We start from the raw sequence: 24715 nt of genomic DNA, 5'->3' as shown, positions 1-24715 counted from the left end.
TGTGTTTTTTTATCCATACATGTGCTGTTTATATTTATGTAAATATACAGTTCAGCTAATTGAGGGAATACTTAGATCACAGACTGGAGCTTTATTAATGAAACATTCAAGTTGAAAATCTTCACTTAGATGCATTTTGCAGTTTGTTGAGAACCACAATCATCAACTCTGGACACACACACACACAAACACACACACACACACACACAAACACACACACACACACACACACACACACACACAAAAAAACAAGTTAAAATTTGTTCAAGTAGTCCCTTAATTTTTTAAAAAATGTTTTACTTAAATAAAAACATGAATTCAGATTCTTAATTCTTCTCGATTCTTATTTTCCAGATATTTAACAATATCATTTTTTACAAGTTTTTGATAGTTTTCTAAAATATTTGTGTCTTCTTGTTTTTTTGAAAGTTGGATTAATACATGTGTTAAGCAATGTACATATTCTTTGAATGGGTGGATATGTGGATGCTTAGACAGATTGTTTTATCATTGATTTCAACGTTTTAACCCAATTATCATCTGTTGTTTTGTTTTTCACACATCATAGAAAGATGACTCGGCTTTATATAAATGTATTTTTGCCGCACAAAAGAATGTAATTGTTTCTATTATTATAAGAGCTAAACTGCTACTGCTAACCACAAGAATTCTCATAAATCCTTTTTCAAGATATAATAAGATTATTGTAAAAGTGCACTATTAAGTTGTCAGCATGTAATTCATGTAATTCTTTTGTTACAATTCATTCTTATTTAGAGACGTTTATAGCCTGTGTAATTTCTTCAAAATCTTTAATCGTTCCTTAAGGAATAAATGTGTGTATGCAACTGTGTCCTCTTTGTTATTCAGCACAAGTCCCCACTCAGCACGATAAACTTTCTTGACAGCTATTGCATTTCCTTTTGTTCAAGAAGACAACAAACTTCAGTGATGGCTGTAGGGACTGTGTTTGTTTTAACATCTGATATCATGCTTTGGTCACTTGCTACAGGATCCGGACTTTATTTCTTGAACTAACTAGTGCAATAAACAACCCGTCGATGCAAATGCAATCAATCTATTGCATAACGTTTATTTCCTACATCAGCAATAAAAGTCAAAACTATGATGAGTAGAGGGGAAATGGTGATGATGAAGCTTAGAGCTAATGGGACGTAAAAACAGAAACATTTGTTTTGCTAGTAACTTTGAGGATGATGAGTACATAAAAGACTGGCATTAGAGGTTGTTTCTATACACACCCATTAATGCTTCAATCTAAAAGTGAGGCAGATGTAGTGATGTGTGAAGTCTATATGCAGGCTCATAAAGTCATGGGCCACCCTGACTAGACTGGTTCACCCCATTGAATATCAGGTCTAAGCACAGTTTACACTGCAAGCTGGATTTATGGCATGTGTTTTGTTTCTCGGCAGAGAGCAATAAGCTGTTATTGTTTTTGCATATGCTCTGATAAATCACCAGATGTTCACGGCTGAATTTGTTTGCCATGAAAATCAAACAGTATTTCTTAAGCGCCTGCCATGTCAGTGCACTGCCACGCATTATCTTGTGCCTTAGAAGAACCACTCAAGTCATCAACTGTAAGTTATTCTCAAGATGTGCTCTTATCTTTATTTAAGAGTGTAGTGTTCACTTTGATAGCATAATCAGGGGTGACAAAGATAACCACTCAACTAATTACTTCTCAAGAGTAGTGTAATAACATCAGTTTTAATCTACAGTTGTACACTGAAAAGATAGATTTTTCTGTTCTGGTTTAGAATAATTCATTAAATATGTTCTGCTTAGCAAAGTAAAACAGAGACACTTTCCTGTCAGAAATCGTTTAAACTACCAATGTATAGAGTATTTCTTGGATTAGTTATGTCTTTATCAAATCTCCTTTGTAAAGTCTATAAAGAGAATTAATTACCCTCCCAGGATAAGGATGCATATAATCTGTAGCATTTGGATTATAATGTATTTACTTTTTGATTAGCTTTCATAACTAGGAATTCAGAAGAGTATTAAACACTGAATACAGGAAATGAATGGAATGTGTAATGGAAAATTGAAAACTACTGGTAAGAAATAAATGTATTTAAAACAACATAATAATACGCCACTGCTTCTGCCCTGTTTAGCCTGCAGCTTGGACTCAGCTAAGCAAGAGATAATGAATGCCACGTGGGATGCAGCCTTTCAAAGTAATCAGAGTGAGTATAAAGAACTCAAAATAGTCACATCTTTCCCATCAAATTAATAAACAAGTCGTGGATTGTTGAACATTAAAGTGGATTTGGCACTCTACATGTATTAAGGCTAATTTACACCATGGAGCCCTACTACTAAGACTGTCACTGGGTTGGTTTGTCTCTAAAGGTTCTCAGTCATCCAGGTCATCGTAGTCTAAGGAGCTTGGAAAGAAAAAAGCGTCTGGGTTGGTTTGTTGATTGGTTACTGGTAATGGACTTGCATTAGCTTATGTTAGCTAACAGTAACAAAGCCAACAAGTAAGTGGAAAACATGGACACTAAAACTGGAAAGCAGTCTATGCAGGGCTGTAATAAGGAGTTAAAAAATTTTTGAAAAAAACAAAACAAAAAAGGATATGCTGTTTTCTTTAACTCTGTGTCTTTTAAGCAGTAATTTGGCTAGCTGCACTGAAATGCAAAAATCCACCTGTTAAACATGATGTTAGGGTTTGTAGAGCATTTAACAAATGAGGACCATGTGAAGGAGATCGGTTTTGAGTCAGGTGCACCAAGCTGAAGTCAGAAACTCGATTTTTCCTGTCATTTCTCATATCCACGTATGGTGTACTGAGCACTGCAATAAGCTGATGGTCACAACATGCGATCAGTGCTGTTTTATGCAATAACATTTTATGGACTCTCCAACACATCCAAAACGTTTACAACATATCAAGTTACTACATTCACCACAAATAACTTACTAAGTTTCTTACCAAAGCATAAGGAATCCTAACATGAAAAAGCAAAGCCCAAATCTAACTGAAGGAGGAGGATTGTTTCCCTGATGGATATAAGGATTCACAATTTTGCTTTGGTAAGAAACTTAATTAGGTTTGTGGTGTAATGCGCATGTATAACCTGTTATGCTGTAAACTGTTTAGATGTACTTGGGAAAGGACTTTTATATATAAACAAAATTCCCCTCTCGCCCCTGAGGGCGGTCTATCCTTCAGGCTCGGGTCCTCTACCAGAGGCCTGGGAGCTTGAGGGTCCTGCGCAGTATCTTTGCTGTTCCTAGGATTGCGCTCTTCTGGACAGAGATCTCCGATGTTGTTCCTGGGATCTGCTGGAACCACTCACCTAGTTTGGTAGTCACTGCACCTAGTGTCACTAGTACCACTGTTACCTTCACCCTTAATATCTTCTCGAACTCTTCTCTGATCCCTTGGTACTTCTCCAGCTTTTCTTCTCGTCTACCACCACTATGTCAGGTTGGTTAGCCACCACCATTTTGTCCGTCTGTATGTGGAAGTCCCACAGGATCCTTGCTCTGTCATTCTCAACCCACTAGGGGGCGTTTCCCAATTTGACCTCGGGGCTTTCAGGCAATACTTGGCACAGATGTTTCTGTATACTATGCTGGCCACTAGGTTATGGCGTTCCATGTTTATATATTGCATAAATTGTCATAAATTCAGTTTTCATGGATGCCTGGATGTTAAACTTAATTGTTACACCTGGTAAAGCAGCAGCACTGATAATTTTATTAAAGATGAAAGAATTTAGACAGTTTCTAACTCTCAGTGATGCCGTAGTGTTCTGCCAAGGGGGCAGCATAAATTTGACCCCCCCAACTGCTGACCTGTCACTAGTTAGCGCATATAAACCAATATAAGTCACTTAGCAGCAACTAACCAACCAACCAACCCAGTGACGTCACTTTCTGTACTGGCGCAAAATGGCACTAAACATGTTCTGAAAGCTTTAAATCTATAGCAGTTTTTTTGTGTGTGTGTGTAAAGTGGCAATGATACGTGCAGTGTTTCATGTCCATTCAAATTGAATACAGTCAGGGGACAATCTGTTTAAAATACATACGGTACTAAACAGACTATATAGGGATTTTCTTTTCTGGAACTATTGCTGTTTAAAACATGTTTTCCTTTTCTAGGTGGAGCGATGCCAGCTGAGACAGCTCAAAATGATTCAAAGTGCTACAGTTTCACTTACAACCCAAATGTTATCCCAGCCCTCTACTATCTGATGTTCCCTATAGCCTTGTTGCTGAATGGTGTAGCAGCCTGGGTGTCCCTACACCTTAAGTCCACCACCACCTTTGTGGTGTATTTGAAAAATCTGATTGCTGCTGACACTTTAATAACCTTGATCGTCCCATTCAAAATTGCATCTGACTTGACGGGTGCATCACAAATGATATTCAAACTGTCATGCCGTTACTTCAGTGTCGTTATGTACAGTCTAATGTACATATGTATTGGTTTGTTGGGTTTAATTAGTGTTGACCGTTTCTTCAAAATTATGACACCCCACGGAAACTTTGGCCAGAATGTGACATTTGGCAAAGTGATAGCAGGCATAGTCTGGATAACAATATTTGGAGTCTCAGGTTTACCAAATATAATCTTAACTAATAAATCACCCAACTCGACACAGGCCATCACTTGTATGCAAATGAAAGGAACAGAAGGAGTTATATATCATACAAAAACAGTGATTTTTGTCAATGCTTTTTTCTGGATTGTCAGTGTGGTCATTGTTGTTTGCTACATCTGCATCACAAACAAAGTCATCGAGTCATTTCGAAACTCTGGCAGCAATAACAACCATGGAAAGCAGAAAATCAAACTACGCGTTTTTCTTGTTATTATTGTCTTTTTTGTGGCATTTGGACCATATCACTTAGTCAGGATCCCATACACATTTCAGCAAGTCAACTATTCCAGTAATTCCTGCTTGTTTGAATTGGGCAAGTTTGCTAAAGATGCCAGCCTTTGGCTTGCCACCACAAACACGTGCATAGACCCACTTCTCTATGTCTTTCTGTGCAGAGAGTTCAAAGAGAAACTGGTATCTTTGATGGCAGATGTTGCCATCTCACTTAAATTGGCTTCAGCACCAGACAAACCAGAAACCACTTTGCAACAGACTAAATTCTGATAGATCTTATGAAATATTATCCCTGATTAGATCTGCTCAGATGTTATTGCTGTAGTGAACTTAATTATTCCTGTATTTATTAACATTTAATTGCATTATTTACTCTTTTAAGTCATGTAAAATTGTCCTTTTAGTACTAAATGTTCCACATGAAGAGTTTGAAAAACTGTAACATGAAACGCAGCAGAGTGAGTGGTATTTTCATGCTGATTTTATGTAAAAGTAGCACTGCATTTTAATCAGAAGGCGAATGGAGACAAGGACATTATCATGCAAAACACGTTCAATCATTTGTCTTTCATGCAGATGTTTTGTAATGACTGTGGTTAAAGTAAATAAGGGTCATGGCAATAAAGAGTTTGTCTAAAATCCATTTTTTGTATGATGTTAACCATGTATGCAAGTTTATGTCCTACTGCATTGCTTACTAATTATTAATCTGCTAAAATATATATGTCTGTATATTCCATCTGATCTCACTGAGCTTTTACTTATATATTTTTCTTTGTGTGTGCCAAACTGACTGTTGGTTCATGGAATTATATTGTGTTTATCTGTCATGATATGTATCTACATGTGTGGTGTGTGTTTGAAATAATAAAAAAAATAGGTTAACTTCAACTTAAGCAACAACATAATTTGGGGACTTGTAATAAAAACTAAGCTATTTCTCAACTTGCTTTGCAGCTGTCATAATTCTTGGTTCAAATCCAAAATGAATCCCACAGGAAGTTATTTTTGCAATGTTCTCAGAATGTCCTATTTTTAACAAGAAAGTGAGAGTGGAAGGGAATGGTAAATCAGTCACTTATTGTTGTAATTTGATACTATTTACAGAAAATACACACTATTTCAAACAGAGGCAATTCATAATAATATCATTTTCTTCCCAATTTTTTTACATTAAACGTGATGCATCATGGAAGAGCTTGCTACTCCTTTCAAGTGAAGTCAGTAAAAGCAATGTGCAAGCTATGCATGTTATTGTTGACCACTAAAACCACAGCTGGTGGAGACTTTTTGAAACAAGGCGTAAGCATTGAACATTAGTTGCGAGGTGGAGCGAAGAGCTGTAGGGTGCAAGAGGTCTGCAAATAAGTCTGCGGCTGTGGTGTTCGCCTCTTAACAGCTACTAAGTCTGACGCAAGCTAGCGGAGGCAGAGGGACTGGCACGGAGTAGAGCAAGCCTCTCAGCAGACAATTGGAACAGGAAGCAAGGAAGGAAAGGGTCTTTCACCCGGAGGAAGACTGGCAAACTCATTGGGATTGTGACAAGACAGCCACACATTAGCTCCAGGGACCACCCATTGTAAGAGCATCAAACACACACACACACAAACACTTAAAAAGAGAGAGTCAGAAGGGGAGGAAATACCAAGAAAGACATAAAGATTCAAACCTCAAGCCAGAACCAGTATTTCTGGACTGATTAAAGAACTAAAATAACAGCAGGAGGTTTTCAGTTTTATTTTTTATTTGCCATTTTTTCCTGTGGCTAAGAAGAAAAAAGAGGAATTTGTCATTTCACTTCTTCCTTTTTATGAAACATTGTATTTTCTCCTGCGTTTTCTCACTATTCTTCTCATGCTACACAGACACAGACGATAAAGACACAAAAAGAAGGTAAGACTCAATTACTGGCTTTTCATGTACATCTTGCAGATAAATTACTTTTTGAAACTGGGCACAAACGTGTAATTTGCCTAACAATGTAACTTGCTCAAAATCTAATTAACATTTGAGTGCACACTAAACCAGACAAAGGTTTGAAAGCAGTGTATATTAGTTGCCATAGTCCATGTGTGTAACCTCAGTGCTATTCTTCAGAGCAAAAAGAAGAGAGGACATAGGGAATACAGAATGAACAGAAGCACAGTTTAAAGTATATATTAAGTCTGTATCTACATGACTACAACAAACAAAGTATTGGTATTTTTAAGTAGAGGATTGGAAGCAGCTGTAACATTCAAAATGATCTGATAATTCCTGTGGTCAATTTTTTTGTAACTCATGTCATATAAATGAATACAAATAATTATAATAATTAAGTACTTCAGCTACATTTTCTTAGGGACTTTTGTGAGATAGAGAAAACAATGCTATAATTATTTCATATTAATTCTAGAAACAGCGTATTACAGTGTTTTTTATAATTTCTTATGATGTCTCTGTCATCTTTTTCTCACTCTCTCACCCTGTCAAAAGCCAACTAAGGACACAGTATGAACAACACCCTGTCCAACACCACCTCCTTCAAGTGTGTTCGGGATACCAGCATAACAGCTGTGGTTTTCCCCTGCCTATACAGTGTCCTCTTTATAGTGGCTCTGATAATGAACTCCCTCGCTGCATGGATCTTCTTCAGTATCCAAAGCACCTCAACATTTCTGGTCTTCCTAAAAAATGTGGTAAGACACCAAGGCTTTTGCTTTGTAGGTTTAGTCTCCGCAGTGAAATAAGGAAACAACAACAACAACAAAAACAGCATTACAATAACAAAGTTAAAATTTGCTCAACAACAGGTGGTGGCTGACTTGCTCATGACTCTGACCATCCCTCTGAAAATCTTAACGGATGCAGGTGTGGGTTCCTGGCAGCTACGCGCCTTCCACTGCCGATACTCTGCGGTGCTCTTCTACATCACCATGTACATCAGCATCCTCTTGCTGGGCCTCATTAGCTTGGACCGTTACCTGAAGATTGTCAGGCCCTTTGGGAAGTGTGCCCTTCAGCGGGTCCGTGTTGGTCAGATACTAAGTGTAGCTGTTTGGGTGGTAATGCTATCATTAGCGTTACCCAACGTTATTCTAAGTGACAAGCCGCCACGGCCGTCTGGAAACAGACTGAAGTGCACGTCCATGAAAAGCCCGGCTGGCTTGCTGTGGCATGAAGGTTTCAACTACTTCTGTCAGGTAGCTATGAATTAAGGAAATACTTTGAAATTTAAGCAAACATTCATATTCAACCTCCTTCCGTTTAGCATAAGATTTCAGAACCAGCTGTTCTCCTTTAAATGTATCCCACAGATAACACTGCTGTCAACTTTTCAATGTTACTCATAGGCGTGTGTGTAAGCAAATTTCACACAATAGAGAAGTGTTGCTATTAATATATCTGAACTGCAAAATCAGCTAATTTAAACTGAATACACGATGTCCTTCTGCTGTTATGAGAATCTTGCTGCTACTGCTGACCTAAATGAATTAGAGAAAAGCTGTGAGGTGCTCCTCTGATTTCACCTTTTCTTGTTTTGTTTTTCTAGGTCATTTTTTGGGGGACACTTGCTTTGATGGTAGTCTGCTACACATTCATCAGCAAGAAGGTTTATGAGTCATACAAAGCCTCAAAGAGTAGCTCTCGGGCTGCCAGTCGCAAAACCAAAGCGAAAGTCTTTGTTGTAGTGGGTGTGTTTTTCATCTGCTTTGCACCATTTCACTTCGTCCGGGTTCCCTATACCCTGACCCAAACACGGAGCCCAACAAGTGACTGCAAGGCTCAGAATGCCGTCTACTTTGCCAAGGAAACCACCCTGTGGCTTTCAGCAACAAATGTATGCCTAGACCCGCTTATCTACGTGTTTCTATGCAAGGTGTTCAGGAGAAGACTGACTGCCGCACTCTGTATTAAGTCCCTCCAAAAAGGTATTGACTCTCCAACAGGCACATCAACGCAACTGGAGCTCTCACAAATAGCCTACAGTAAAAGGCTGTCACACAACGGCATGTCAGAAGCCAGTGAGCAGTGCACACTGGGACACAATTAATAACACCCTGGAAGAATGTTTATTTTGTATATAGTAATTCCTCCTAATAAGACGGTTGTAAAAAAACAAAACATGTAAAAATGAATGCAAGTTTATAAGAAACTGATGAGTAGACAATGTGTCAAAGAAGAAAAGCCAAAATGTTTCACGTGCGCAATGACTACTGCTTTTCATACAGTACCAACCAAGTTTCTTTGTTTTTTTGCGAAGTCATCCATCACATTTCCTTGCTTGCACTTGCTGTCATTTACACTTCCTCCTTTCTAATCTTACATAAACCGCATTTTCCCTTTGCAAAAACTTTGACTATGTGGTGAAGATCTTGACAGCACAAATTTTCCAAGGATTAGTGACAAGGGACTGAATAATAATTGAAAAAAAGAATAATAGACTTTAACAAACACTGCTTCCAATAATTAAAATGTGACTAATCATTTTAATAAAAATGATATTTTTCATGCTGTAATTGCACAGTGTTCACTTTTATTTATTTTTGCTGAGGCTAACAAAGCTCACACAAGCATCATTGGTGGGTAAGCTAAAAAGCAAGCCAAAACATATACAATAATAGCTACATACAAAATAGATGAGGTTTGAAGTTAAGTTTAGGAGGCCTACCATGAGTCGTAAATATATCTTGAACTAGCCTTAGTCATGAAATTGAATCTGTTGTTTTCTTTATGTTGGCTTCTGAACACAGAAGATTCAAGTATGAGAGATCGTGCATAAGAGATCATGATCTTGACAAAATGTTGTGTCTGCATTAGGGGATAAAGTGCGTTGTTTGCTAATCAGAAGGTCAGTGGTATGGTCGCTATCTTTAGTCTGCTTAAACTGAAGTGAAAGTGAATATTAAAAATGAAATCAAACCAAACATAATGCCAAATATAAAACTGAAATATCTGTTTTGGGAAACATAATTACTGGTGTTGGTCAGTCTGTCATATCCGGTACTTAAAGAAAAGATGCCAATTAAATAGAAAGAAAAGGTCAGTGCATTATGAAAGCTTGACAGGAATATGGTTGAGAAACACAGACCTTCAAATAACTTTTCATGGTGTTTAATTATTTGAATTATTTGTTTGTTTGTTTTTTGCTTGCACACTTTACACTAAATGATAGATGACAATATTTACCTATTTTTGTATCTAATCTCAGTGTTAATTCATATTTGGGACATTTTTTGAAAAAAAACAATGAAGGTAAAAAAAAGGAACAATGAATGAGGCAGAAATGCAGACACATAGCGCACTGCAGGAGATCAGCTATTTGATAACAACCACTGCAACCCAACTAGAACAACACCCAACAATGCTGCAAGAATTTCCAAGTATAGCATTTCGCCTTTCACAATGCTGCAGCAGCTTCTGATGAATTTTCAAATTGAACAAGGGATGAGAAAAAGAATACAGATCTGGAATTAATGGACTTTTTCCCCACACTACCACACCCCGAAGATGGGCTTCTGGACATTCACAAACTGGTTCGGCAGAATTAATGTCACTTCCCACCTGATTTATAATCCAGTCTGCATGTGGGTTTGATTAATATAATAATGAAATATGATCTTTCTCCACCCCACCCACTGTCGGTTACGACAGAGGCTGATATTTGGGCAGGAAATTAATGAGCTACTGAGTGGGGAGAGTAGCAACTGCAGCCGGGGGAAGGACCATTCATCACCTTCAGATTAAATCCTCTGACAGATGATAGTAGTGAATTATGAGAAATACTAAATTACATTCATGGAAATTAAATAAACCCCCAAAGATAGTGTTACCTAACCATTTCCACAGAAACAGAATTCTATAACTAGGAGTCTATAACATGAGGTAGGGACTGACATTTACTTGCATGGTTGTGTAGCTTACATATCAGCAAAACCAGTAATGTCAACGTCTGCACTGACAGACCATGTGAAGGCTGAAATGTGGACCCAAAAGTAGACATGTGGAAACAAAACTTGATGTCAACTAAACATGAAACACGAAACATGGAGTACCTGAGCTAGACGAACAGACGACAAACAAAGGGAAACTCACACAATATATACAAAGAGAGGTGAGAACAGCTGTAATGAATGGAAATGATGACACATGGGAAGCAAAACTAAACACACTGAATTGCACCCCTGCAACATCATCATCAAATTTGCAGACGACACCACTCTGATGGGGCTCATCACCAACGATGATGACACCGCCTACAGGGATGAGGTCCAGCGGCTGTCGGAATGGTGTAACTACAATAACCTCACCCTAAACACCAAGAAAACCAAGGAAGTGGTCATGGACTTCCGCAAAACAAGGACTGATCCTCCCCCCCTCTCCATAAAAGGTGACTATGTGGAGAGGGTGTCCTCCTTTATGTTACTCGGCACCCACATATCCGAGGACCTATCCTGGTCCACAAACACATCAGCCCTAGTAAAGAAAGCCCAGCAGCGCCTCCATTTCTTGAGGGTTCTGAGATGGAACAGGCTGCAGACTGAACTCCTAGTGTCCTTCTACCGTGCCACTATCGAGAGTGTGCTGGTGCACGCCATCCCTGTGTAGTACGCTGGTTGCACAACAGCTGACAAGAAGAGACTACAGAGGATCATCAGAACTGCAGAGAAGGTGATCGGCTGTCCACTCCCCTCCCTGGACTTAATTGCCAGCTCAAGATCCTGCCCTCTGGAAAAAGGCTCAGATCCATCAGGTGCAAAACCAACAGACTAAAGAACAGCTTCTTCCCGTGGGCTGTCAGAACTATTAATGGAAACTAAGAGTATGTAAAGACTTCCCCAACACATCCACCCTGACACTGCTGTTGATCATCTATGTGCAATATCTCAGCCTTTCCATGTTCTGTGCAATATTTTTGGCTCAAGTGCAATTATTTTGGTCCCAGTCTGTTTCAATGTTTCCTACACATACACCATGTATATAGTTCCACTCACACATGTATATATATACACTGCTTTTTATTTTATTCTATTTATTTATTTATTTTTTTCCACCTTCGATGTATATTGGTTTCTCTTTTTCTTACTTTAGCACCTTTGTGGTCCAGCTACCCAATTTCGCTGTGCAAGAAACTGGACAATGACAATAAAAAGCTCTAAGTCTCTAAGTCTCTGAATGTCATGGTCCTGGGTCGGTGACCCAGTGTTTCTGAGTTTTGTACCTTTTTTAGTTTAGATTTTTTTCATGGTTTGTCACTGTAGTGTTTTTTTTCTCACTGTGTCTTGCTCCCTAGCCCTTTAGTATTTCCTGAGTCCAGTTTTAGGTTTGTTATGTGGCTTCCCTGTGTTCTGTATTTCCTGTTTTACTTTGATAGTCCCTGTCCTGTGTGTAGTGTGTCTGGTTTTGCTCCACTTTGTCTCGTCAGCCCTGATTTGACCCAGCTGTGTTTCCCTCCTGTCTCTCATCCCCTGATTGCTCCCTCTGTGTATTTAAGGCCTGTAATTCTCTGTGTCAGTGTTGCGTCGTTAACGTCTGCTCACCCTCGTACTACGCTGTGTGCTCTGTTTACCTGCTTGTTGGTCTGTTAGTTTATTTCTCCCCAGTATAGCTAGATTTCCATCCAGTCTGCAACCCGCAATAAAGCTGTGTATTTTGAGTTCATCTTTGCCTCCGTGAGTCCTGAATTTTGGGTCATTTCTCCTGCCTGCCTGCACACAGCCATGACTGAACACAGGATGAGAGACTGTCAAAACAAAAAATAAAAAAATGTGTTATTTTTACACATTTTAGATCACCACAGCCAGCTGTGACATAGTTGTCTATTAATTGGAGGGTGGATTCAAACCACTATCAGAAACCGATGTCCACATAGCAGTCTCTGCAGAACACAAGAAGCTGTTCAACAGTATTTTTTTTAACACAATTTGACTTGTTTTGTTTTGGGGGTTTTTTGGTTTGTTTCTTTTTATACAGAGCCAAATAATTAAATATGTTAGGATGATATATTTTTATTGCACGGAATCTACGTTTGGTAACAATAAAGTAAAAAAATCTGAAAAAAAGAAAAATTAAGGTTACAGTCAGTCATTTTTTGAGGTAATTTAATAGAAAAACAAATGCAATACATATTATGTACATTAATTAGTGTGTAATTACATCTTCCAATAAAGTGATGGTTTCTCCTGAACTTTGAATTAATCCGTTAAAAATACAGTTTGTGAAAACTGCTATGTTGCCTCACCATCTTAAATACAGATGGACATTATGCACCATTATGCCTAATTGCATTTCTGTATACTGGCTATATACATAAAATCAGAATCATCTTTATTTGGTTTGTGCACACAAACCAAATTATTTGATTCCAGTTCAATTTGCTTTTGTCATGCAAAGAAAAGAAACGCTTTGTTAAATAGGCAGTATATACAATATTTATTTTATATAGAGAGAGAGACGAGAATGTCGCCTCTGCTTTTTGCAGATGATGTGGTTCTGTTGGTTTCATCAGGTGGCAGCCTCCAGCTCACACTGAAGTTTTCACAGCCAAGTGTGAATTGGAGGGAATGAGAATCACCGCCTCCAATTCTGAGGCCATGATCATCAGTCAGAAAAGGGTGGAGTCCCCACTCCGGGTCAGGGATGAGTTGCCCCAAGTGAAGGGATTGAAAGATCTCAGGGTCTTGATCACGAGTGAGGGGGGAGAGCAGGAGATCGACAGACAGATTGGTGCTGCTGTGCTGCGATGAGAGAGCTGAGCGTAAAAGCGAAAACTCTCGATTTACTGGTCTATCTATGTCCCTCCCCTCACCTATGGTCACGAGCTTTGGGTAATGACCAAAAGAACGAGATCGCGGTTATAAGCGGTTGAAATGAGGTTTCTCCAATGAGTGGCTGGCCTCTCGCTTAGAGCTGGGATCAGGAGTTCGGCCATCCAGGAGGAGCTCAGAGTAGAACCACTACTTCTCCACATCGAAAGGAGCCAGTTGAGGTGGTTAGGGCATCTGACAGGGATGCCTCCTGGGTGAGGTGTCGGGTGAGGTGAGGTCTGTGCTTCTCTGCTTAGGCTGCTGCCCTGAGACCCATCCCCAGATAAACAGAGGAAAATGGATGGATGGATGGATGGATGGATGGATGGATGGATGGATGGATGGATGGATGGATGGATGGGCAATAGATAAAAAAGTAAGACAAGCTACAGAGAGTCTTAAGAAACTACACAAACTGCAAGGGCAGTGTAATGTGCATATTGGTATATGACCTGAATGCTATAACACTGGGTTATTTCACAGTGTTCTTCAGAGTGACAGCCTGGGGGAAGAAACTGTCTTCTCTGTGGCAGCTGGTTTGAGTAAGCAGTGCTGTATAGTGCCTGCCTGTAGGTAGTAGTTTAAACTGTTTATATCTGGGATGTAAGGGGTCTGCATACATATTTTCTGCTCGTTTTCTAACCCTGGCTATGTACAGGTCCTGAATAGGGGGAAGCTCGGCACTGATGAAACTCTCTGCTGACCTTATCCTTTGCAGTCTGGCCTGTCCTGCTTGGTGGCTGAGCCGAACCAGACAGTGATTGATGTGCACAGCACAGACTGGATGATGTGAGTGTGGAAGATGGTATACATATGGTATAGTATATGTGAATTGGTCAATCTAACATGTAAGTATTATGAAAATAGTATTTTGTTTATTTTGTGACTATCAGCGCCCCCCCCCCCCCCCCCCCCCCACAGACACACACCCACGCCCACCCCCCAAGTTACAGTTCCTGGTTCATTTTGATATTGAGAAAGACCAGTGAAGATGTCAGGCTTTTAAAATAAATAGTTTTTGACATGTTGATGTCTATACATTGCCTCATTTTTAAATATGCAAAAAAAAAAGCCATCTTGTAAAGTATTTCATGAAGCTAAAGTCTGTTTTATTATTCCTGATTTACTGCTAAGTATTCATATTTTTCAGGTGAATATATAATGGAAAAATATAGCATATAGAAAATGTGGATAAAAAGGTTTTTATACACAAACAGTAGAAGAAAAACATCGCAATCAACAGTTGATTGCGGTTTGCGGTTTCTTCTGATATCTAGTGATATTTTAAACACTGGACCTTTACAGATTCTTTGTACTGGTAAAAAAAGACAACTTTAATATATATTGTTATCAGTAGTAATTTAATGACTGAAATATAGTTCATTACTATTTCATTGTTATCATAACATACACCTGCTGGGTTTTTACACAGCCATCACATTCATTTCTCACTATCTGGGAATCACCTTTCAGATCACCTGACAATTCAAGTCCAGTATAGGCGATTTAGCTTTATAGCTTTATTCTTCCATCTCCTATGAAGAAATATCGTCTTTACAGTTTTCATTAACCTTTATTCTCGCCATCTTTGAATCCGGTGACCAACGAAACTATCTATCACAAGCTTTTAAATTAAAGTGACTACTTTCTCTGTCCAAGAATGCTGACATACATTTTACTGTAAAGTTTCAAACCACTTGAATCCGCTTTCGTTTCTTCAAAAAAGAAACGCAAACTCTGCTCTTCTTTTTCAAACAGGGAAAGGTGATCTCGACAGTAAAAGCTTTTAGCGTTTAATATTTCATGCTACATCGTGACAAACGTTACTAACTAACCGTTTATGCTCAGCGTGTAAGACGAAACCTCATCTGTTATTTACAGTCAGCCCACTCCACTCAGCTGACTGTGCGCGCTCCCGAGGCGTACGCCAGCCTCACTGCGCGCACATATTGCCACGTGACGTGCATAACAGGTCATGTGACTGACACTCTTAGCGCTTCCTTTCTGCTGTGAACCTCACAAATAATCGAGCATGGCGGATTTGGAAGAGCGGCAGAGATTGTTGGGAGACGAGGACAGGGGCAGTGGACCCGGCAGGCCCATGCTCGCCATCTGCGACCCCAGCCACTTACTGCACCGACTGGTTGTCCTTTTTTTTATGTGCTTCCTGGGATTCGGTAAGGAGTAAAAGGCGGCACGGCGAGCTATTTGGGAGATTTGGGACTAACTAAAATTAAATACTATCAAGCTAGTGTAAATAATGCACGTTATTGTCTGCTTATTATGTATGAAATGTATAATAAATGCAATAGTGTCACGTCTGAGCCCCGCTAATGTGGGTGCTTTGTTCCAGGAAGCTACTTCTGTTACGATAATCCAGCTGCACTCCAAAGTCAAGTCATCCAGGTATTTCACCCATAATTCAAACTTTTACACCAGGGCCTTAAAACCAAACGCAGGCATTTATATTAATCCCACACTAACAAGTCTTTGGAGATTTCTTTTTATATAGAAGAGAGGTTATCTTTTAAAGATCACCATTTTCTTTGTAAACAAAAAAAAATCTACATAATAAACAACAAGAACAGTCCAATAAGATTCCTAGTAAATGTTGTTGTTACACGGATTTATTCAAAAAACTAGAACCTACTGTGCATTGTGCTCAACACAAAAAGCAAAAACTAACACAAAGCGAGAGTCTAATGTCTGTTGTTTTTCTTCTGTGACTCACCCAGGATTTGCATCTGACGACTGCAGACTTCATGCAGTTGTACGCCTGGTACTCCTGGCCTAATGTAGTTCTCTGCTTCTTTGGGGGATTTCTGCTTGATCGGGTCTTTGGTGTCAGGTAACTGGAAGAACCAGTCAGATATATGTTTTTTGCCAGCTATGTGTTGTTTATGTATTTTCGCCCCAAAGCCAAAAGTGAATGCTCCGTATGGATTTTGTACATGTCATCTTGATCGGTATCTTTCCCCATGTTCTTGTTTACAGGCTGGGAACCATCATCTTTTCCCTTTTTGTCTGTGCTGGACAGGTAATATACTCCTGAAGTTTCAGAAGAATGCAGTTATTTAAACAGATATACATTCTGTTTAAATCCATATAGCTCAATAGAAAAAATCCCTGGGAAAACTGTGGTGATTAGATTGTTCTTAATGTTTCTACCTCTGCATAGGTGGTCTTTGCTGCTGGAGCATGGACAAATCATTTTTGGCTAATGGAAGCTGGACGATTTATATTTGGGTAAAAAACCAAAACAAACTGTCTTCTAGTTAAACCTTTTTATTTTACTAGCATGTAAAAACCTTAAAAAAACATTGGTGCTTTTCTTATTTGAAATAGCACTAAAAAACCATGCAGTTTCTTATAAGACTGATTTATATCAGCTTACAGAATATGAATGATATAGCTAGAAATACCATATATGTGGGATTCTTAGCAAACCCGAACACATCAAGTCGCTAAAACAAAGTCAGTGTGGTATTATTCAGTCACATATATTTATCCCTAAAGACGTTTTCAGGTTTTCAGTCTTGTTGTTTACATGATCCCTTCTATGTTGTCTTTTCTTGGGTAGTATTGGAGGAGAGTCTTTGGCAGTAGCCCAAAACACATATGCAGTGAACTGGTTCAAAGGCAAGGAGCTCAATCTAGTATTTGGCCTTCAGCTGAGCATGGCTCGCGTGGTAAGAAAGCTCCAAATGAAAGAGTGCATTTATATAGGCTTTGAAATACTTGTATTTTTGTTTGTTTTGATATTGTAAATGAGAAAGCTGTGCAAAAATGCATGCCACTGACTTCTCTGCTCATCCCAAGGGCAGCACGGTGAACATGAACATAATGGGCTGGATTTATAACAGAGTTACAGATGCTGTTGGCTCGCCTGGACACACCGTGCTGGGTGCATCACTCATGATAGGTAAATGTTTTACAGTTGCACTTCACTGAACCTGACTTGTCAGGTGAGTTTTACACTCTCAGATTGTTTGGTAGAAATGCTGCGCCCTTTCGTTTTTTACTTCTAAGTTCAAATAACACAGCTAGCACAAACCAAGAGAGAGAAGTGGTATAGAGAACTAAAAGTGCTGCAGATTGTTCCAGATGAATCACAAGGAACAGAAGAAGTGCCAGTTCTTGTAATGTTATCCTGTGACGTGCAGACGTTTCCACTTTTGCACAACTTGCAGTTTTGTGTTGTTTCCTGCTGCTTCTAATTTCACTGAACATGTTTAGTGGCAATAAAATGATTCTGATTCTTCATTTCTTTTTCTCCCCTCAGCTGCCATAACGTGCGTGTTTTCCCTCATCTGTGCCTTGGTTTTGGGATTCCTTGACAAAAGAGCCGAGAGGATCCTCAACAAGGAACAAGAAGGAACAGGTAATGTCTTCCCACACCTTCTCCCTCAGTTTTGTGTTTTCCTATTATTGTTTTTTACTATTATTATTATTGTATTACATTGTTGCTTTTTAATGCCATTTTTATATTGTTAAGCACTTTGTGCAGCATTGGCTGTTTGAAATGTGCTATATAAATAAATTTGACCTTGACCTTGACCTTCCTTCTTTCACTCACATCAGTGAATGAATACTAGAAGTTCTTCCACAATCGTCCCAGATTGCCCCCGTGTGCAAAGCCAGATTAAGTTTTTGTTTTGTTGAGCTCTAAAACCGACTATCTGAAAGTAGTTTGACTCTACTTTCTCTGTTGTGGTGGACTTTTTGTTGTTGTTGTGTTGGTGGCAGTTGTAGCCAGAGGTGTTTTTGTGGTTCTAACCCCATCCACATGACAAAAATAACCTCTTGAATTTATTTAAATTTAAAACGTCAAGAATATCCACTTGGACTTCAGGTTGAAATTACCAGAAGTTAGTTGTTAAAGGTCTCTCTGACCTCTCAAAACCCTTTTGTTTTTTTGGTTTTTTTTGAAATTGGAAACCTTTTTCAACATGTTGATGCCGAACTTGCACGGATAACCACACTCTCTGCTCTCGCTCGATGGTTGCATTGAGTGGTTTCATTAGTTAACCCATGTAATGGCTTGTTAACAGTTTAATTTCTCAGAAACTTTCAGCAGAAACAACATTAGCAAGTTGAGTTGGCATCGCATGATGTCACCCTATTAAAAGGGAAATGAGAGGTGAGAGCGCTGAAGCCTGAAATGCATCCTAACTCATGAAGTAGTTATTTAAAAAAAATCACGCACATCAAATATGATAAAATAATGAACTTTTTTGTATTCAAATGGTTTAGTCTGCAGAATCATGGGTGAAAACTACTACTTGACGGGGAAGAAAATGGTTAAATTTGGCATGCTGTATCATTTTTCAATAAGAAAAAAGGTTGACATGTGTTAAAGAAGCTTTTATTCTTTTAGAGTTCGTCAAAGCAAATGGTGTTCTCAGACAGATTTGTCTTTTGTGTTGCATGTTAGGTGAAGTGATCAAGATCACAGATGTGAAGCATTTCCCTGCACCCCTGTGGCTTATCTTCATCATTTGTGTAGGCTACTACGTGGCAATTTTCCCCTTTATTGGACTGGGACAGTGAGTACTCCATACGTCTGCACTCTTCCTCTAACACCATGTTTCCTCCAGTGGTCCTTATATTGCTTTTATAGTATATATACTGTCTGCACAACACTGTCTGCTCTGTGCATCCCGTGTTTCTCATGAAATACAGGAAGCAGCACATGGATCCCAACATCCCAAGTGCATTATCTTTGTTTGTCAATTCTGTATTTTATATGTTATTCATTTAATGTTAAAAGTGACCTTATTTAGTCTTTCCTGAAGTCAACATATCCTGTGATGTGCCCATAACCATTCAGCTTTGAGTGAAGAAAGAAGTCCCACTCTAAATAATGCACTGTTATGGTTAAAATGTCTGATAAGAATTAAATAAAGAACCTTCATCAAGGTAGTGCATTGCATTTGAGGTCGTTCAACCTCACAGTGTTGTGTTGTGATTAAACTACAAAGGGAGTTTTTGACAAATAGCTTTGAAGTGAAAGAACACAATTGCAGCCATTACAAAATGAATTTCCTTCACTGAAAGGCGTTCTCAGATCACGTAGCGACTGACATGGATTTGCCACAATAGGTCAGCGCTAACTGAGCAAATGGCTGCTATGAAAACTCAATCTCTCCTTTTGTTGTCATAACAGCCAAAAAGCTAAGCAGTGCTTTGTACTGTGAACGCATCATCTTGTCTTTTCATTCGCAGGGTGTTCTTCATTGAAAAATTCAGCTTCTCCCCAGCTGAAGCCAGAGCTGTCAACAGGTAACTCAGCTAAAATAAGGATATTCATTATATAATGTTTCAACATAAATCATTCATTGTCCATTGTCTATCTTTCCTAGTATTGTGTACATCATATCAGCCCCTGCATCTCCAGTTTTGGGCTTCATGGTTGATAAGACAGGGAGGAACGTGTATTGGGTGTTGCTTGCAGTGGCAGCAACACTTGCCGCTCACATGATGCTGGCCTTCACTTTCTGGAACCCATGGATCGCAATGGTAACTTCCCTGGCAACCTTTTACAGTGCACTTAAACATTTTACACATTCATAAACAGTTATAGTATGTCTTGAAAGTTGATTCTGTTCATGTGGATGCACTAAAGCAGTTTTTCATTTGGAGAATTGTTTTATCTCATATCCAGTTAACTTCTTTGGTCTCAGCCAACTGAGAAATTGTAAAGTGATATGACAGATTCTGTGCATTTGCTTGATTTCCAGTCCCTGCTTGGTGTGTCATACTCCTTACTAGCCTGTGCACTTTGGCCCATGGTGGCTTTTGTCGTGCCTGAACATCAACTCGGGACAGCCTATGGCTTGTATGTGCCTTTTTTTTATCATTAAGACTTAAATTATACATATTCTGCTTCATTGGGCCATCCATTGCTACATTGACACTGATGTGTGTTCTCTGCCGTTGCACATCAGTATGCAGTCCATTCAGAACCTGGGACTCGCTATCATTTCCATAGCGGCAGGGGCGATCCTCGACAGCAAAGGGTACCTGGTTCTGGAAGTGTTTTTTTGCGCCTGCATTTGTGGTCAGTATTTTTATGTCTTTTTGTTTCCCTTTTTTTTTTTTTTCTTCTCAAAGTCTTGTTAGACACTGGTGAGTGCCATTGTTGGTTATTTCTTTTTTACATTGGTTTTCTTCTCCTTTCTTGTAGTTGGACTGATGGCCGGAGTGTTACTGTACTTCGTGGATTACATTAAAGGTGAGAAAAGACTGGAGTGTTGAATTCTCCCACTTTCTCACTCCTCTCTGTTTTCTGTTTCTTTATTGTCTCCGATTTTCTTCATAAGCCATGTCATATGACATCTTGTCACTTTACTCTCACACTCTTTTCCTTACCATCAGACTCGCTCACTGCTTAATCTGCCTATTTCCTTCTCTTGCTCCAGGAGGAGATTTGAACCTGTCAGCCACAGCCAGAGCCAAACTCAGTAAAGAAGCCAGTACAGATGCAGAGTGAGTAGCTTTGACCTTCCACTCACCGTCAGTGCTTTTCCACCCACTTGCGCATCAATTAGACAAGCATCTCAGAAACGTATTGAACACTTCTCTCATGCAGTCAAGTGACATAAACACATTGTAGGTAGGCAGAAACTTCCAATATAGACACAACTAATAGTTTTAATTACAAATAATAGTTGATAATGTATAGAGGTTATAAAACATACCAAAAGTTTTGGTGGATTGAGCTTTAATTTGTTCAGAGTGGTTGTTACAGAAAGCAGGGTTATGGACTTGCTAGGGATACAATACAGTGTATCAATAATCAACATGTTTTCTTATTATCCACACTTAAAACGCAGGAAACCTGTACAACATGTATTTTGTATGTATTGTACATTATACATGTATTATACATATTAGCCACACACACAGACTTTGTTGTTGGTTCTGCACCAATAAGAAATTTTAAAGGTAAAAATCCTTTATTAGCTTTTAGTTCAAGTTTCCAGTTCTAGCTTGATATAGGAATCTATCTCATCTGTTGATAGGTGTTCCTTTTGTCATTCTTTTTTTTTCTTTTATGTAATAAAGTACCAAATGTTTGATGTAATACATGCAGTTTTTTTTTTTTTGTTTTTTTTAATTATACACACACAGGCAAACATGTTTTGAAGCGAGACTTCTTTAACTCGATGGAGGAAGTCGTTTTCTATATTAGCTTCTGGTTTATTTTCCCTCACAGCACTGAATGAAACCAATATGGCTGCTTTCAGTTCACGTTCTTTGCTTGAGGTTACAATTAGAAAGAACGACGAAAGTCACACATGCTTCTATCTCCCTTTCTGTACTCATGTATAACCTGACTAATCTCTATTTTTATATGTGTGTTATGACTTGTGCCGACTGATTAATATCTCCTGGTTCATGCCTTAATTGATATTTTCCAGATGATGATGATGATGATGATGATGAGCGAACACACATGGTCCTGGGCTTCAGAGCCAGCAGGCTGCAGTGTCCACCCCTGAGCTTTCAATCTGCTACCATGGGGCAGGACTGCGGTTCTGACTCCGCCCAGTGATGTCATCTGTGGTTCTTCACACCAGAACTGACTGTCTGGATTTGGGACTGTTGTATAACCTCGCATAAATGTCTAAATGCGATTTACAGGACACTTGACAAACGACATATCCTACTTAATCCACAGTTACTCTTCGACTTGTCAAAGAGACTTTATTTCTACTTGGATTCACTCTCTACCGACTTTTGTGTGTGTCAAAGTTCAGCATGCTTGAAAAATATTTGAATGATCAAAAGATGACATTTGTACTTACAGCACAGAGGGAAGGGGTCCTTGATTTTATCACATACTATTTATTGTTAATTTAGCTTTTTAACATGTAAAATGGGGTAACTGACTTTAAATGTTTTGGCTTTTGTTTTGTTTTTTTCTTGTTTTTACAAAAGAAAAAAACAACAACATTTCTGCACAACTGTTACCAGCCTGGTTGCAGAAAGCTCTGCAGTTCATTTATGTACACACCATTTGTCACAATGATTACTAACCAAAATCAGCCTTATTGGACTCTCCTTGGGCACAATGGGCTCATGTTCAGTTCTAATATGCTTCATTGACCTTTGTATGGTGGATTATCTCAAAAAGAGCAAAGCTCTTTGTTTAAGTCTTTACTGCCTGATTCTGTTATTTCTTAGTTTCTTCATTTCCTCTTTGCTGATTTGCAAAGTTCATAAAAGTTTATTTTCTGTTCCATCATCAAATGTTACAATTACCTTAAAGATCATTTTATTTATATATATAGTAAGGTAAGAGAGAGACACTTTTGAACGCACTTAACCATGTAATGATATTCACAGTCTCAACTTTTATAAACTCTTCCATTAAAGAGTCAGATTAGTTCCGCACAAGAATTGTGTTTTATCGATTGTCTTTATTGCTCTTTTATCAAGCTCAGGTAATTAACTCTTTCTAAGCACTTCCCCAAATTGATATTTGCTTTATCTTAATGATGTAACAACATATTCAGCTTAATACTGACCATTCCAGTAATGTGGGAGGAGGATTTTGTGTTAATGGCAGGGTCACACACTGTGGATGATTAACATTCACTACCTGAGTTGGGCAAATGAGTCCTTATTTGAGTTTTAACAAGTATTTCATGCATGTATAAAGACAGCCAGTACAATTAATAGTTCAAAAAGAGGAAAAAAACGGTGGTTGCACATTAAAATGACTATACCCAGAAATGGGCTTCTCGGTCAGCTTGTTTGCACTGTGGAGTTGGGAACTCACTGCAGTTGTTTAGCAGAGAATACTTGTATTAAACTTTAACTGTCATTGAACTGTGTACAAGATGACTGCGAAATTAATTGTACAGAAAAATTCAAAGTTATTGAAAAGATCACATTTGATGCCATGAACAATGACATTCAATTAAACATTTTTTAAAGCATCTTTTTTTTAATTGAAGTAGTTATTCTGTAATACTTTTGTGTCTTTTTCTCTGTCTCCTGCAGCAGACTGGGTGACTAATCCTATTGTAATATTTGCATAATTGTGTTCATGTTAGTGTTGGCTGCAGAGATGTTCAAAGTGTCTATGTTATTTTATTTTTTCCTGCAGGAAAGAAAGGCGGCCAAGTAAGCCGACACAGGGTGAGCTGGCTAGACTGGCACCCATGTCTGCTTTTGGCTTACGCAACCGCTATCTCTCCAGGCTGGGCGCACAGGTATACAAACACACACACTTTATGCAATTCATATTCAAACAGAGCCATTTATTAATCCATTCTGCCTCTTATCTTTACAGTGATAGAACATTGTGTTTTTTCTATTATTGTTCTGTTTGTAGGCTTTGCTTCTTCGCTGTTTTAACTTCCACAGTGGGGTTTTTCTTCTTCATTTAATCTGTCCTGTCTTCTCTTCGCTCAGATCCCAGACCACTGCTCCAGCCATCTGTCATCACTTGCTTACAGGAGTGTTCTGAAATGATGCCCTTCATTCAGCTGTCTGCTGCTCCAACACTGTCACTCTGTGCCTCGAGACAAGTATATGCTAAAATAGATGATGCTTTAAAAAAAAAAAAGTCCTATTTTCAATGGAAATTTGAAGCGCTTTTTACCTCCAGGTTATTTTTAATCTTCACTTGACTTACTGTTCCGAGTGTTCGCGGGTGCGTCTGTTTTATGGCTACATATTGTCACTGTTTGGAATATTTTGGACCTGTCTTATTTTCCATTTTTGAACTGATATTTCTTCTCTTTTAGAAATAAGGTTCTCTACATACGACAGAGGGCACCAATTCCCACAAATGTTTCATGTCACCTATGACCACAGTGTTGCTGCTTTCTATTGAGCAGTCTGTTGATTGTGGTATTGCTCCAGTTTTGCAGGTTAATTGCAAGATGACGTTAGTATTTGCATAATTGCACAATTGGGGTAATTTTGTATATTGTTTAGTTATGACAAATGCATTTTTTAATTTAAATCAATAAAATTAAGTATAAAACACAGCATGCGTTTGTAGGATAATTTTAGTCACTGTTGTCT

At 38.7% G+C, this 24715-nt stretch overlaps 2 protein-coding genes across 8 annotated transcripts; both read left to right on the top strand.

Annotated features, from left to right (window-relative positions):
* The first annotated feature begins 6200 nt into the window (after positions 1-6200).
* Positions 6201-9385, top strand: p2ry13 (purinergic receptor P2Y13). The gene is made up of 5 exons (XM_003454795.5): positions 6201-6465; positions 6752-6779; positions 7362-7564; positions 7679-8068; positions 8419-9385. Exons 3-5 carry the CDS (start codon positions 7379-7381, stop codon positions 8917-8919), a joined length of 1077 nt encoding a protein of 358 aa, XP_003454843.1. The 5' UTR covers positions 6201-6465; positions 6752-6779; positions 7362-7378; the 3' UTR covers positions 8920-9385.
* Positions 9386-15635: 6250 nt separating this feature from the next.
* mfsd1 (major facilitator superfamily domain containing 1) lies at positions 15636-24678 on the top strand. 7 transcript variants are annotated; one of them, XR_003213750.1, is made up of 19 exons: positions 15636-15849; positions 16026-16078; positions 16408-16520; positions 16667-16709; positions 16851-16918; positions 17253-17361; positions 17492-17594; positions 17955-18053; positions 19107-19218; positions 19898-19954; positions 20035-20191; positions 20413-20510; positions 20620-20732; positions 20859-20906; positions 21094-21160; positions 23790-23895; positions 24098-24213; positions 24294-24338; positions 24433-24676. XR_003213750.1 is itself a non-coding variant. In XM_005459312.4 (17 exons), the coding sequence occupies exons 1-17, from the start codon at positions 15705-15707 to the stop codon at positions 24155-24157; spliced, it is 1551 nt and encodes a 516-aa protein (XP_005459369.1). In that variant the 5' UTR covers positions 15636-15704; the 3' UTR covers positions 24158-24577. The 7 variants fall into 7 exon arrangements, 4 of the variants coding, with proteins under 4 accessions (XP_005459369.1, XP_005459371.1, XP_005459370.1 ...); XR_267096.4 differs by lacking the exon at positions 24294-24338 and having other exon boundaries at positions 24433-24678; XR_002064584.2 differs by having other exon boundaries at positions 24294-24676.
* The last annotated feature ends 37 nt before the right edge of the window (positions 24679-24715 follow it).

The sequence above is a fragment of the Oreochromis niloticus genome, linkage group LG14 (assembly GCF_001858045.2).
Source record: "Oreochromis niloticus isolate F11D_XX linkage group LG14, O_niloticus_UMD_NMBU, whole genome shotgun sequence".
In the NCBI taxonomy this organism is placed as follows: domain Eukaryota; kingdom Metazoa; phylum Chordata; class Actinopteri; order Cichliformes; family Cichlidae; genus Oreochromis; species Oreochromis niloticus.
Note: the sequence above shows the minus strand (reverse complement) of the source record. Positions and strands in the feature narration are given on the sequence as shown.

Coding starts and splice junctions, on each gene's coding strand:
- p2ry13 (XM_003454795.5), top strand. CDS start 7,379: ATGAACAACACCCTGTCCAACACCACCTCCTTCAAGTGTGTTCGGGAT. Junction 7,565..7,678: donor TGGTCTTCCTAAAAAATGTG/GTAAGACACCAA, acceptor GCTCAACAACAG/GTGGTGGCTGACTTGCTCAT. Junction 8,069..8,418: donor GTTTCAACTACTTCTGTCAG/GTAGCTATGAAT, acceptor TTGTTTTTCTAG/GTCATTTTTTGGGGGACACT.
- mfsd1 (XM_005459312.4), top strand. CDS start 15,705: ATGGCGGATTTGGAAGAGCGGCAGAGATTGTTGGGAGACGAGGACAGG. Junction 20,907..21,093: donor CTTCGTGGATTACATTAAAG/GTGAGAAAAGAC, acceptor CTCTTGCTCCAG/GAGGAGATTTGAACCTGTCA. Junction 21,161..23,789: donor GAAGCCAGTACAGATGCAGA/GTGAGTAGCTTT, acceptor TTTTTCCTGCAG/GAAAGAAAGGCGGCCAAGTA.